The sequence below is a fragment of the Uloborus diversus genome, chromosome 3 (genome assembly GCF_026930045.1).
Source record: "Uloborus diversus isolate 005 chromosome 3, Udiv.v.3.1, whole genome shotgun sequence".
Lineage (NCBI taxonomy): Eukaryota > Metazoa > Arthropoda > Arachnida > Araneae > Uloboridae > Uloborus > Uloborus diversus.
Window position 1 is genome coordinate 34,517,125 of NC_072733.1, and position 16,209 is coordinate 34,533,333.

The 16,209-nt window shown below is 32.4% G+C and overlaps 1 protein-coding gene across 1 annotated transcript in view; it reads right to left on the minus strand.

The window, feature by feature from the left end:
* The window catches only part of LOC129219187 (fibroblast growth factor receptor-like 1), an 89,634-nt gene extending 73,930 nt beyond the window's left edge, over window positions 1-15,704 (minus strand). The window contains exons 1-2 of the mRNA XM_054853508.1: window positions 15,605-15,704; window positions 3,564-3,655 (exon numbers count right to left, since the gene is read on the minus strand). Of these exons, the coding sequence (XP_054709483.1) occupies window positions 3,564-3,645 (82 nt within the window). The 5' untranslated portion in view covers window positions 3,646-3,655; window positions 15,605-15,704. The remainder of the gene's footprint in view (window positions 1-3,563; window positions 3,656-15,604) is intronic.
* Between the last annotated feature and the right edge of the window lie 505 nt (window positions 15,705-16,209).

The following is a 16,209-nucleotide window of genomic DNA, read 5'->3' on the forward strand; positions in this document are numbered from 1 at the left end:
AATGTAACAATTTGGCGACCTGACATTTGTAAAGCAACACTCATGCATAAACTTTGTAGCAACATACATGAGTTAGTTTTAAATATGATACATATTTTCAGAATTTTACAGACGTTATTGTAGTATAATGATTGTTTACTTTAGTGTTTAAGAACATCAACGAGATATACAGCGCAAGACAATTAAGTAGTGATATTTTCAAAGCATCTTGAAGGGGGTAGACTTTTCCAAGAGGATTTAAAAATGGGCGATTGTTTTACATTAGCGTATTGAATAGGAGAAAGAATGATTCATATCATTCTGAAAATATGATTCATACTTTCAATTTATTATAGATGTTTTTGTAGAAATCAGATTGTTCGTTTTAGTGCTTAAGAAAATCAATGGGATATTCATCGCAAGACAGTTAAGTTGTCATATTTTCAAAGCATCTCGAGGGGGGAAAGCTGTCTTCCAGGAGGACTTAAAGAAGAACTTTTTTTACGTTAGAGTATTGAATTTGATAGAAGAAGCAAAGCTTTCATCAAGCAACTCGATTAGGGTCAAACAATATGTCACAATAACCACATTGTGGCATAGTATTTGACCCTTATCGAGAATCACCTCAAACTCATGTTCTCGTTTCTTAATGCAGAGATAGACGTGAGCTTATTTAAACATTAATATAACAAGAATTGCCATTTACACAACTTCCATAAAAAATGGTTTGATGGTTACGTCCGTCCCACTGTCATATAACAACCGAGAAGGTGAAATTGAGTTTCAAGTAGAAGAAATATTTTTAAATTGACTTTTAACATTCAAAATCGGATAGAACAGAAAGGAAGGAAAGCTCGGTGCTTCTTCCTGGTTATTTACTTGTTGACTTTGATATTTTTCAAAATCTTACAATGCTTTCAAGTTCCAAATGTTACAGATCCCGAGCCTAAGTGTTTGACTAGTTCGTGAAAAGTGTAACAAGCAATCTTGTTACAAGCAAGTGTTACATGTCCAGACTTTTGGGTAGCATTCAGATACTATATCCACCGGTTTGCTTTCTTTTAAAAGGACAAAAGTAAAATATCCCAACTACGATATTACGTAAGAGAAACAAGAACTTTTATTCTGCGTTTTGTTTCTGTTCTTGCTGTTGCAGATATTGGTGATTTTAGAAACTACGTAATGGCACATGTCAAAGAAAAATATTACATTTTCATATTTTTTTGAAATGAGTATCTGACCGATAGAAAGAATTTTCTGAGCACCATTTAGATGCAAAATTTATGGCAGGAGGAAAAAGGATCTATCTTGCAATAACTGCGATTTTTATTCCATGTTCCTCTAAAATTTTTCAGTTTTCTGTTTCAGTTTAGTTCAGATTTGGATGTATAACTTTTTTAAAATAGGTTCGTTACACAAACTTATTATGATTTTTTTTTTCAAAAAAAAAAAAAAATCATTTGCTTTATTAAAAAGTCTAAGACAAATTGCGCTGCTAAAACTTATAGAGACTGGTTTTATTATCTTCAAACGTTCTGGAACTTTAATTTGTTCATGCGTCAAAATAATTTAGGAAAATATTCCGTCTATATTCTCTTAACAGAAATAAAGCACTTTAAGACGCTATTCACTGTCAGAAAAATTCACTTCAGGTCATAAAAATATCATGGATTTTAAAGAAATTTTGTTAGTTTGTGCTGAAACTTGCTTGTAGCGAACATGTAAATACATAATTTTCCACTACGTTATTTGTTTAAAATGTTCTTCACAAAACCTTGTCTAACTTGAACTTAGAAGGTGGATTGACGAAGTAAAATATAGAAGAAAAATCAAGCAATTAAGTTTGCGGAGAAAAATGTTTCCTGAAACCAGGGAGAGACAGCTAGCTAGCCGTTCATTGCTTAATATTTCATAATTTTGTACGAAGAATCTTTTTAAAATTATATAACTTTAATGTAAAATATTGCTTATAGACTCCAAATTGGTGCTCTATTTTATGCTACTAAGGGTGCACGTGTATTTCCTGACATGCAGAACAACTTGTGATAGACATTTTTCTACTTGTAGATTAAAAAGTTCGATAAAAAAATCAAACGTTTTTGAACTGTTATATTAACCCAATTAGTAAACGGTGTCAAAAGTTTATTTTTCAGTCAAAGAAGTTAGGCTAAAATTTGCAATAAAAGTTATTTCATTAATCTCATTCTTTTGTACTTTTATGCTCTTATTAAGATTTTTGAATTACCTTTAGGTCACAAATTCCCGTTTTGTTCCGAGTAACTCATGAATAATAGCTCACGAGTTGCTCTCAGGGTCAACCCACAGCTATTAATACCAGATTAGACGTGTGAATATCCACCCTTAAGTAAAAAAAAAGTCACAGGTCAATATCTGTCTTTTTTCTTTGATTAAATGTTGGATTTTATGGCATTATTACGGTGGCAAACTGGAACATCACGCCATACGTCTCGACCTATTTAGTTGTATGTTTCAGAAGCTTCGACTTTTTTGCCGAAGGTCGTGGGTTCGATTTCCTCCTGAGCCTGGGTGTTATTTCCATCTCTTGTGTCAAATCTTTTCTGTGTGTCCGCAGTTTAGATGCTTTGTACTCAGTCCTCTATGTATGTGAAGCTGTTTAGCTTCTGTATAAATAAATAAATACAAAAGTTTACTCATCTGAGTTTTAGTTATCAATATTTCTCTTTTCAAATAATTTACGGTAATTTTACGTCATGTAGTATCAGAAGGGAAAATCAACTTACTGTGTGCCAAACGTGCACAACTATCTTCCGGGAAAGGGTTAGTGCCAGAGCAAAGCATGACCAGTTTGTCTCTAGTGCTAAAGAAGTTAATGCTATTGGCTAATCTTCAGTAAATTGCATCATTTAATAAAGTTACCCGTTAGTAGATCTGAAGTAATGGTACTGAAAGTAGTCAGTTTTGACCTACGTCTCGTTGAACTTTGGGCGTCAAAGTGCGAAAAAAGTTCGATATAGGGATAAGATTTGTAGTTCCACTTCTAACGTTTCCCGAGTTATTGTAACTTTTTTCTGCGGCATTTCAGACTAAAAACCTTAACAATATAGCATTCAAGCAGCAGTAATTGAAAATTAACAGACCTGATGAAACTACAAAAATGCAAACTTTTTACGAAAACAGAGCAAACATTTTGCGCATTATGAATCTAATAGAAGTCAAGTAAAACACACGGGTCAGAATGGTCCGCTAATGTGTTCTTTTTCGAAAACGGAGGTATGTCTTGAATATTAAAAACATACTTAGCTTGTAATGATAGCATATCATACATAAAAACGACCAAAACAAATAAATTCATCCTTGACAGGCTATTAGAACTTTACAAGCACTTCCAGCGTTTACGACGTGAATCACATGAGGTCAAGAACAACCCTGCGTGTAAAAATCGGGGTATTTGATTGGTTGCGTTGAATTGCGCTCTGAAATGCGGTTAAGCACGCGTATTGGAGGAAGTTCAGTTTCATGCCAAGAAGCAGTTTAAGTGCTCGAGATTTCAGTTGATTCCAGATTTTTTATACATATATACATTTTTTTTATTTAATGCTTACCTAAACTGTTTAGTGCAGTTCCAAGACAGATGAAAGGTATCAGTGGTAATAAGGAGAAAAATGATTTCGGCTCATTTTCCATTATTCAGTTCCTGTAAAAGAAAAAGATAAGATACTAGATTGCATTAGTATTTTATGTGGAAACGATGAATTGCAGTACAAAGTTCATTTTCGGTCAGAAAGGAAGTGAAAAAGCAAAGTATGATTTTTTTCCAAAAAAATAAAAACCTTTTTTTTCCAGCTACTAAGTCTATCGATTTTATGTGTAGTAGATAATAGTTCAACTTCAGAGCTATGATATGGAAATTGAATTTGTTTGATTTCAATCTGGCATCACTCTTTCTGAAAGTAGTGGTGTCCAACCTTTTTTATTCGAGGGTTCAAGAGATGTAAAGCTTGACCACGGAGAGATGTCCTTGAAGCGGGAACATCACGTGCATCATTTCTAATAGATTGTTTGTTATTATTTTATAATGGGTAGGATCAGCGAGAACGTGCCTGCTACTACTGAGCATTAGGGGCGGACTGTCCCTAAAATTTTTATGTGGAAAAATATTTTTGCCGACCCTACGCAAAAAATTTTAGTTGCATTTTTCCGAACCCAAAAAGTTTCTACTGGGGTTTTTCATTAAAAAGAAAAGAAAAAGTTTTTTCGAAGATTACATGTCTTTAAAAAAAAAAAAAGAGAAGAAAAACGTCCGATTTTAAAATGAAAAATACTGTGAAAAGTTTGCTTATGATAAAATATTTTGCAGGAAAAAGAATTAGTGATTTCAATAATATTTTTTGCTGCAGATTTCTGTTTTGATTATAAAACATTTTGTGAAAGATTCGTGAACAAATTTAAACTATTTCAAACCAAACCCCAGCTTAATACAAATAAAATGTAATAAATGACTTTATAAAAAAAGAAAATTATGTTTCAGCAATACATCAATTATTTAAATTCTTAGTTAAAATTTGTTTGCACGGTCGCTGGAAAATTAAATCCCAAATTGATTTTAAAGTTAGATCTCTCATCAAATTTTTCAGTTCCTAATACTAAACAAGAAACGATAAAATTAAAAATTTAAAAAACCCCTGACTGAGTCGCAACTGTAGAATCAAGAGGAAAAGTTGAAAATCCTTTTAAAAGCCTTATATTATTAAAAATCAATGTCAAGTCTTTTATTTGCTATTAAATAGAAACTGGCAACAGATAAAAATTTTAAATCATTGCATTTTATTTCCTTGTCGACCAACAATGAATTCGGTTATCAATCGCGTGAATAAAGGCTTAGCTGTTATGAAAATCTGCTTTAAAAAGCGTTATAATTCGAATTCTATGAAACATTGAAGTTCCGAACACATTCTATAAGACGCGGGAAAAAATTCTATTTATTTTAGTATTAAATTTCAAAAATTGTAACTAATTTTTCACTGCAAAAATCGCGGAAAACTTCTTAGAGATTTTGAATTAATATTTATTTATTAATATTTATAATATATATTAATATTTATTAATATATCTTTATTAATTAATATCATCCAAAGATGCAACCTGGCTAAGAACACTCTCGATCAAGTCTCCTTTCGAACAATTTTTTTTTTCAAAATCGGTCCATCCGTTTAGGGGCTAGAGTGCCACAGACAGACACACCGATACACAGACACATAAAACTTATAACCCCCTTCCTTTGTGTGTCGGGGGTCAATGTCCAACTGTTTGACTCCAAATTTGCGTCAACCATTCTTAATACCGAATTCTTTTTGAAAAGTTCTACAACATAGTTTTCGATTCGTATCATCGAATATAATGAAGTGCAGAATGAATCAATTGTGCACTCTCATCAATGATGCAAAACATAGCGTAGAGGAGGGTGGAGCACAGTGAGACAAAATGTATAAAATCAAGAAATTTGAAAACTTTGATTCTCTAAGAAATTTTTTAAGGTGGATTTGTAATGCAGCTTAAGTGTACCAACTTTTGAGACACAAAAAACTTCATTACTATTTTACGTTTATGAGACAATATAAAAAAAGGAAATGTAAAATTTCGTCTCACTATGTCCCACGCATGGGGTACAATGAGACAGCATACGGGGCACAGTGAGACAGTATACAAGGTCAGCATATATAGGGTTTAGTAAAACATAATATGTTCAACGTTTAAAATCAAAATTAGACCATAATGAAAAAAAAAAAATAGTCAAATGTCTTCGTACATCTAAATAAAAATTTAACTTTTAAACCACAAAAAGATTGATTTCGCTTTGTGTCATTTCTTTTCGTAGGCGCTGTTATCGCTGTTATCAAAAATTTAATATTTTTTTCAGAACGAATTCAATATCTGGTGCAGATGGTCAAATAAAAAATAGTCAAAATGGTTTAACTTTTGCGCAAAAAACAAATGCACAAATCTCCATCATTACCAACTATCATTAGAACGTGTCCAACATAAAAGTATTTCTGCTTGATAGTAAATTCTCTCAGAACAAAGTCTCCTTCAAATGTCTCACGATCCCACTCTTCAAACCCAGAAGATAGATTTTCGCACATTTTAACATAATCATTTAATTAAAATATCATTTAATTTTTTCTACCTTACCAGTTGTGTCAAATAAATCTACATTTTTTCTATATTTTTGACTTTTTTTTTTCATTTCTCTAGTTTTAGTGTTTTCTTTTTCTAAAATTTGTTTTCTTGGAGTATCACTTTCAGTGATACTTAAACCGTTTTTATGCTCTTTCTTCAGTACTCATCCTTTTCTCTCTTCAGTTTTTGGGTATTTTCTGAAACTCTATCAACCTAAGAAAACACTCACTGCTCCACTAGAACAAGAGTGCTCTTTTGTAACAGTTTTATCTATAATTTACAGATTATTATGATTTACTTTATCTGAAATGCCACTTTTGATCAAAAAGTTATTTACAAATAAATTTCTCATGGAATAGTCGGAAAATGTCCCTATTTTCGCCTTACATGGCTTAATTCGTATATTTGATGAGAAGAAAACACCTGTAAAGTACATAAACCTCAAGTTGAAAACTCTTAAAAATTATAAATTACAAAAACTTCCCTTTCGAATCAGTTCTTGAATTTCTTTTCATCATTTACAGTTTATAATTCAAAAATCCGAAAAATAGCTTTGTCTTAGTGTACCCCATGTCTCACTATGCAAGACCTTCCCATATATATATATATATATATATATATATATATATATATATATATATATATATATATATATATATATATATATATATATATATATATATATATATATATATAACTTATGCAGTTTTAGTGACATTTTGAATATTCACTCTTGTTGTAGGGTTGAGTTAACGAAATACGATCCCAGATTTTACTATTATATATTAAATTTCAAGTGGGAAAATTAATTTTAATTTAACACGTAACAAATGCATTTAGCACAGTTAAATAAATTTTATATATAATTGATAAATATACGACATTCATTTAAACTTTATTTCCTTTTTTAAAAACATTATACAGTGTGTCTGAAAAGTCCTTGACGCAATTTAAAAATTCCTGGAACAGCAATAAGCTGTCATATCAGTATGCTGTTTATACCGTAATACTTACGGTCAGGATTTTTTTATAGCATAGAAAAAAAAAGAAAGAAAGAAAATAAGAAAAAGAAGAAAGTGATTATAAATAATTTACACTGACAGCTGTATCGTCACAGTAAGAAAAACAAATTTTTACTGTGACTATAGCTACAGTATTTTCCTTTTTCGTTTTTTTTTCCATTTTTTACGATGTTATAAAAATTCTTGAACCAGTGAAGTGTTATGGCGCAACCCGCATATTGATGCGAAAATTTATAGATTTTTTATGAATTGTCAAAATGGGACAAGGATTTTTCGGATACTTCGGGCCCTGTATACAGGGTTCACACTAGGGAAAAAAGTAAGGTGGGATTTCCCACCCTGGCCAAATTGTTTACTGAGACAATTCAGAGTTTAAGTGGGTTTAGTTTTGGTGGGTGGGTTAAGTTTGTTTTTTTGCAGTTTAGTTCCTAAAAAGAAAGGTCTGAAATTATCGATCGGGACAAAAAATGCGTTTTGGTACAACTTCGGCATCAAATGAGTTCAAAAATGCGCTTTGTTTTGTGTAATAAGATGCAAAAGATAAACTCTAAGTTCCAAAGGGGTTTGAGCGCTCGGTAAAACAAAATAATAACGATATTCTCGACCTTTCCTTTCTGTTTCTTTGTGACTAAATTCCTAGATTCATCTGTTTATTGATAATAAGATGGCAGTTGAAAATTATCGTCAGTCACTCCATTTTATGCAAGTTATCTTCTTAAAGTAAATTTGAAAAATAAAAGTTTTGAGATGAAAAACTTCGCGATGTTTTTAGCGTATGTCCGCAAATGGTGAACAGCTGGAATAGCCACGACATTACGAAACGAATTTTTTGAAAGTTCATCTTGTAAAATTATTTAAACCAAATAAATATTTAAGTTTATCACACAGTTAAATTTGAATTGAGTGTTTCTACCAGAAATTTAGAGTTTGTGATCATTTCACTCCCAGAATAAAGTTTTATGCATATGCTTTTGTACAGAGATCAATATTAAGAAAAGATTGGCATAATTCACGTGAATCTAGCTTGATCCATTGTTGAGTAGTAAGGGGTGGAATTTTTTTTCCACGACCGCACCTTCACCTCCCGACACACCCAAGTTCCGGTTAGGGTCGACTTAGAATTGAATGATTTGGGTGGTGGGCCAACGTGATAAGAGTCAAGAAAATGTATCAACGAGATAAAAACTTAAGCGTATCTGAATGAAAAAGTCAATGAATGAGTAACTGAAGACTGATATAACGGTTTCCAAAGAAGCATTTTGATGGTATTCTAGTGCTTCGTTTAATCAGTCATTTTTCATCAATGGATGATGTTTTATTTGGAAATTCTTTTTTCTTAAAGGACGGTTAGGTATTTGTTTGCTTAATAATTTACTGCAAAATCTCTTGATCTTGATTTTTTCTTTTTGAAACCACCTTTTTTTTATTCTGAAAGTATATAATTAAATGAATACATGTAATTAAAAATGAAAGAGGTAAGTATGTAATTTATTTTTTGCATCTGAAAAAAAAAGACACACAGTGATTTAATATAAGAAATAAATAAATACATTGTGCAACAGAGTAACAGCAGAAAAAAAAGTATTAAATGCACAAATAAGCAAGATACAGCAGCCACGTGTTTCTGGGTTTCAGGGAACACCTTCCTCAATCTCGGAATCCCTCTTTCAATGTCTTTTTTCCAGACGATTTTACACCCCAAATCTCATTTTTCTACATTCAAAAAGGGATCCTTAAAACACGGAAACACCTGTCATTATTCTATTACATTAATTCTTTTTATTTCGGTTTTTAAAACAGTTGCATAAAAAATTAAGATTGTTTGCAATATTTGCAATCTGTTTTGTTATATGTTCCGAATGGCAGAGTGGTTTCTAACAGTTAGCGTAGATGGTATAATACAAAATTATCTCTTTAGTAGTAATTAGTGAAAAAAAAAGGGAAACACTGGCATGCTTTGAAAAATCAATTTTCATATTTTGCAGTAACGGCCTGCGTTCTTATACGGTAGGAATCAATGCGTATTAGCATTTCATGTCGAGTGTTTTTCAGAAATTAAATTTATTTAATAAATTTCATTTAACATTATGCACACTTAATGAGTCCGATGATAAGTTCCAAAACTGATTGTTGGGCGATAATTATACATAGGACATAATTAAAACACTTAAAAAAATTCACTAATTTGCAAGTCACATCTTTTATAGTAAACAAGGGGGCTTCGCTCATGAATCTCCGTTCGCCACCTGCGGCGGGTGACTTCTGATCATTTTAAGTGCTTTTACCTCTTGATCTCCAAAGAAATCCAGGATGCCCGACGCTTTGCCTCCGGTCCTGAAGATTTTGTGCAGAACATTATGAAGAAATAAAAATTTGTAAAATAAACATGAAGTTCAAAATTTCACCACTTACGGGATGTTTTTTAACGAACTACACATGAATAGATTTGCGATAAATTTAAACATTTGCGATGCTTTAAGCATGGATCGCAGATAGCCATGGTATAAGAAATTCCTTGCTACACATGTTCATCATGACGGCCATCATTTACGGCTAAATTCTGGAATCGTGAGATGACATGTTCTACAGTTGACAGCAGTGTACTGTGTTAAATACTACGGACATGACGTGTCTTTAAGGTCACGTAAAGTTCTAGGATTATTACGACTTACGAGATGTTTTATAACCTCCAAAGCTAAAAGTGACATTAACCGAGGTTAAGGAATCGGGTGTGCCATATATGACGAGTGTGACTGCTGATGGCACGTTCTACTGTGCAGGGCTTTTTGAGGACGTCCTAACCACGAAGGCAAATGTGGAGGAGCTCATCTGGTGAAAATGATGAGAAATATGGTAAAATATAATTAATGAAGCAGTGAAATGAATGGAAATTTCCTTGAAAACACCCTCTGGTGGCGAATTTTGAACTATTATTTTTTAAGTTACTCAAAGAAATTCCTGTCCTCTTACACAAAATTATACACACCGTTCTACACAAAATTTCATTAATTTTTCAGCAATAGTTTCGTTGCTAGAAAACTTTAAAGTAGGGTCGTTTAATTTTGGTAACCCTGGATATGACTTTTAATGTATCTGTTTGTCATTCAGGGCACATTTTTAGAGCCATTCCATGGAAAACTATCATTTTGTCCCGCTCGAAATGCCTCATATATTTCATTAAAAATAATACTTTAAAGTATTAATAAACATTTTTTTTCTGCTGGACAAGTAACAAACTCATGTGTGATTTCCTAAACAAAAAATTTCGTCATTTCCCTTTTAAAAAATTTTACTTCTTAATGAAATACATGAACCGCCACGTGCGGGACAAAGGGTTGACTTTTTCGTGGAGTGGCCCATCAGTTGTATTTATATAAATAAACAATAAAAAAATTATAGAAAAATGTTTTTGCTATAACTTGCTAACTTTTGTGGAGTGCACAAGAAAAATATTGCTGATGTTACATACACCGCACCTCGCCACTAAACGCTAGAAAAGAGTCCCCTCACCAGTTAAGGTTTAAACTCTTTTAAAGCAGAAAGAACGTACTGCTGTACAGTATCGGTTCTTAACGAATACTCATGGTTCTGTTATATTTTAGTATGGTTGAGCCGTTCATGCACAAACGGTATAAAATACTGGCTCCTTAGAATGAACGGTGCAGTACCATCTCCTAAAAAATAAGTGACTTCTTTTGAACGGTGAACAGCTTGTAATTTTTTGCGTTGTATTGATGCTTTATACATTTCAATCTGTACAGTCAACTCTGTTTTTGTGCGGCCTTTTTTTAAGAGTTTTTTTTTTTTTTTTTTTTGCGATATATGAATATTTCACACAAATTGGGACTCAATTGACTAACCTGTCTTTAAAACGAGCGCTTAATAGTGTAACTTGGAGCGAAATTTTTTGCGATTTTCTTCATATGGTCCTGATCTACAGCACGAAAACAGGTTTGAGTGTATAAAAAAAATTTAGTTTAATTTTCATTCACATATTTTCTTACCGTAAGGTAATTTTAGTTGCTTTTAATTAAAAGAATATTACTCAATCAATGAAACATTTTCAGTGTACGTAAATCACTCTTGCAGAGATCACCTGCAATTTTTTTAAATGAGCGAAGTCGTTCAAATGTACGAGTTCAATGCACGGGTTAAAAATGAATGATCCTTTGATGAAGGGATTATTAAAAAGAACCACATTGCCCATTTAGAGAATGAACTCTCATATTCCATAGTCGTTGAGCCTCAAAATGCTACATGAAATATATCATTAAATACACTTGTATATTTACTTAATTTGCACCAAATGATACAACGATAATCTTACTCGTACTAATTTCGTTCTAAAGTGACAAGCTGCTAAATAAAATGTAATAAATAGACGAAAATTTTATGGCAGCAAAACAACATGTATATTTTTTCAACAATTAAAAAATGCAATTACTTGTTATTTATTATGGTCATTTACATTAAATGACATTTTACGGTTCGAAAAAATTTAATTCCGACTCTTCTTCTAATAAAAGTTATGATCCAACGAAATTAATAAAATCGTCCTTTATTTCCCATTGCTATATCAGTTGAAAATACCAAAATAAAACTTTCCGTCCTCACAGTCGCAATATTTAATTGAATCTGCTTTTTATTGCATAGAGAAAGAGCGATTCAGCAAAAAGGTGGGTTCTGTGGAAACGGAGATGGTGGAAAAGACAAAGAACTCAATAAGAATCTTTGGCGAAGCGAGACGGGTTTCCAACCACATTTTATCAACACATTCCCTTTTTTTTTCTAATCTCCTTTGTCAATATTAGAATAGAAAAGGATCCGGAAGTTTTCTCTTCAATTGTGTTCTGGTGATCAAAGACAAAAATTTCCATATATATATTTTAAGCTGTCCGAGAAAAGAAATGATAGTGTGTAAATACTGGCCGAAATGAGCTCCAGCATTTCTTGTCACGCAACTTATTTGTAAGAAAATCAGTTCCGTATGATTAACGCAGAGTAAGGAAGTTTTCAATTCTTTATTTATATATATGAAATAAAATTTTTGTTATTTAGGTGTACAGTTCGAAGTCCAAAATAGGGTATCTTCTCAATGTAACATATCTTTTAAATAATTGAATGGATGAATTCTATCTAAATGAGGGTAAAAAATTGCAAGCACACCCCTTTCTAGGCTTTAGTCCTCAATAGACTGTGAATAGCGCAGAAAGTCGAGCATTTGCAGAAAAAATCACATCTAGTAAAAGCGAAAAAGTATGAGGCATGTTGTCGGGGTTCTGTCGTGTCCACTGGCACATTGTCTGCATCTGAATCAGACGGGCGGTACATCCAGTGTCTTAATGCAAAGACAAATTATTGTCTTTTGCACATTTTGTGGGACAACCTTTTACGTGATGCTTCGAATACGAAATCTTAGCTTAGAATGTTACCTTAGAAGTTTTTGTTTACAAGACATCAAAGCATGCTATAAAACTCAAAAACTCTTCACATACATTTCATTCTGGAAAAAAATCATGAAATGTCTGCCTAGAAAGAGTCGTGAGTAAAATTCAATGGCTTTTATCATGCACAAATATATGCAAAGTATGCTTATTGGACACCGTTACAGCATTTTCAGATTAATTGAAAATCATCCTCAATGGCCCAAAAGCTAAACAGATAGTCTACCGTATACAGAAAATAAAGAATTCAATCATTGTTAAAAAAAAAAGACGTTAGCATTCCGTTTTACGGATTTTCTGGCGGTGATTTTCGTATCAAGGTATCACGTGCTAGGTAGACTAATTTTATAAATTTTTCTAAGTATTCAGGAATGCAAACACATTTTGTAGAAAACGTTCGCTAAGTATAAATAACTTTACAAAATGTCTCTGCTCGCACTTTCCATGGCGATTTAGTACTATTGGATAAAATTAACTTACATTAAAAGATGCACGTCAAGTACATTTTATTTTCTTTTATTTATGTCAAATTTCTATTTTCGTTGGTAGGAAAGACAGTAAGACAGTAATATCACTGCCTTGTAACGATGGGGAATTTGTCTATATTTAAATTCTATTTCAAAATTTTAAAACCTGATACTTGCCGTAAATGTTGTACATGATAACGAACTATATAAAAACCGTCAATTGAACTGCGTTATAGAGAAAGAAGTAGGCCTTACCATTTTGATCACTATCCGCGTCAGTTTTTTTTTTTTTTTAATTCTTTGCAGGCCATGAAATTTAAAAACAAAACCCGTCTAATTTGTACTTACAATCAGTGGTGTTCCCATGGGACATATACGCCGTATACTCTCAAACATTATTTAGACGCATAGCGTATACCCTAAAGCTTCAAAAATGTTCATATTATGACATAGTATGTATATGATCGCATGCACATATTGTGCGTAATGGATTACTGGGAGTATACCCTCAAAAGATTGATGGGAACATCACTGCTTACAACTGTATAATAGCCAATTCTTTTGCTTATAATTTGCAAAAAAATGCTGTACATTCTGTTCTTTTCATCCGCAGCTTCAAATCGAAGGAAATGTATATCCACGTTTTGAAACGTAATATAAAAAGTACCTTACCCCCCCCCCCCCCCCCCCCGCTGTTAAGCGAGCGCTTCGATTACACTGATGCGTGTCTATTCTTATCGTACAGCATTTCTTCAATAGCAGTTGAAATGCTTAGTGGTAGTTACAAACTTCCAATATTTTTCGATTGTTTACATTAAAAGTCATCGAACTGAGCCTCTTAACTGGGAATGGAGATTTGTTCAACTTATTTCGCGATGAAGACAAAAAAAGAAAAAACTTCATAATGTGGCGTAATATTTCGTTATGCCCTCTTCAGTAGCAGTCTCTTTGTTTCAAAATTTGCATCATATCCGCTAACTGGTATTAAAACTTACTAGCGAAAGGTAGCAAGCAAATTTAGTACAACCTGCGGAGACTTCAATGCATCCGTCTTTGCAGGTTGCAAGTTTAGAAACAGTGAACAACAGCATTTCTTTTCGTTCGACTTTCTCGCCGAACATGCTTTAACGCTCGTCGCTAAACGGCATTGACGGCCATCGTAGAGGATACTTTTTGTGTTGATTGCATTTAAAATAGCTCCAGGCCAACTGTATGTTCATAACCGTTTTCATTTGCTTTGAACCAAGGTTCACAAATTTAACGATTAAAGTTAATCTTTGAAGAAACTTCATCCAGGGCAGTTTTTTACGGGCTTTTCATTTAGACTAACTTCATAACTATACAAAAAGTCGTTCGTGCAGAAAAAAGCAATTTTATGTCTCAAAATATGAAATTAGACCTCTTTGGGTCTTTTTAAAAATCCAAAAACCCGCCTATATGAATTTCTGAGCAACAATTTACGTTTGTGCCAAATTTGGAAGATATCCTTCAATTTTTCATTACATAAAATATATTTCAAAAGACCAACTCAAAATGCAACATTTGAAAAGGCATTGTTTTACGTAACATAGAAACAACTATCTGAATTGCAAATCATTTACAGGCCATTTATATGATGAATAAAAATATTCAATTGCTTTATTTATCAAATTTTAGTTAAAATATTTTAAGCACTTCATGAAAGCCATCGGAAAAATTACCGAAAACAATCAGCTGAACAACACTTAACTTTGAATAATAACAGAGTAAAGCACATAACATATAATCCAAAATTTAAAATTTCATATTGCGTTGATGCTTTTAATATAATTCCAAAAACTGATTAAAGAAAACGTGACGAAAATGAAACATTTGTAAAGGTGTTTCATATAACACAGAAACAAATATCTGAACAATTATTCATTCTCACTTGATCGTAGACCTGTTGTATGATAATGAAACATTACATATTTTTATTTATAGAAGTTGAGTTAAAATATTTTAAGCACTTCATGAAAGATGCGGGAGAAATTAACCAAAAACACTCAACTGAACAACAATCAACTTCGAAAAGGTAGTTATAAGTAAAGCACAAAACATATCATTCAAAGTTAACATTTCAGTTCAACTTTTTAAATATAATTATAACGAATATATTAAGATAATAAAAGGTGACAAAAATATGCGCCATTGAAGCACATGGTTTCAATCGTATGAAAACAAATATCTGAATAGCGACTCTGTTACTCTGTCGTACACCAGTTATATAATGTAAAATAATTAAATATTTTTATTTTTAAAAGTTGAGATGAAATATTTGAATCACTTCATGAAAGCCATGTGAAAATGAAACCAAAAAGACTCAACTGAACAATACTCAACTTTTGAAAAGTAGTAAAGGAGAAGTTGCGAGTGAGGCACATAACGTGTAACCCAAAGTAAAAATTTCAAATCGCCGTTAAATTTTTTCGTCCCAACTACAACGAAAATAATAATTAAAATAAAAGGCGACAACCTTTGAAACACATGGTTTCATTCAGATGAAAACAAATACCTGGATTGTGAAGCGTTCACTCTATTGGTCGAAACCGGACCGCCGGAGTAACAGGTTCTTCTACGGCATTCTTTTCTAGGACTCGAGAGTTCGTCATCGCGCTCCGGATGTACACAAACCATGACAAAATCTCCTGGATACCACCGGTTTTAAACGGCGGGACGATCAACTTGTAGTCGTCCTTGCTGCCGAGAGATGGCGCTTGCCGACCATCATCGTACCGGATTTAGCACCCAGACACTTTTTCAATATCAAAACTTTCTGTAAGAGAATCAGAAAATGCCGTTTTTGATATTCTTGAAGAGAAATTCGTTCGAAGGAAGTTAATTTGGAATAGCAAAATTACAGAAGATTAACATAAACGCTTTGGTTTTAGAATAAATTGGGAATCTCTATATTTTAGTATGGATTTTTGATATGAAGAAGAATTTTTAAAAAGGAAAGAAAGAGTTATTCAAACTAAAATAAAGTTAAAGTCGTACGAAGTCGTAAATTGTTGCATCTCTCATTAAGCAATAGAAAAATTTGGGATTTGGAGCAAAATGAAAGAGTCCCATTTTTCAAAGTAAACAAATTTTAAATTTGTTTTGAAAATTACAGTACAT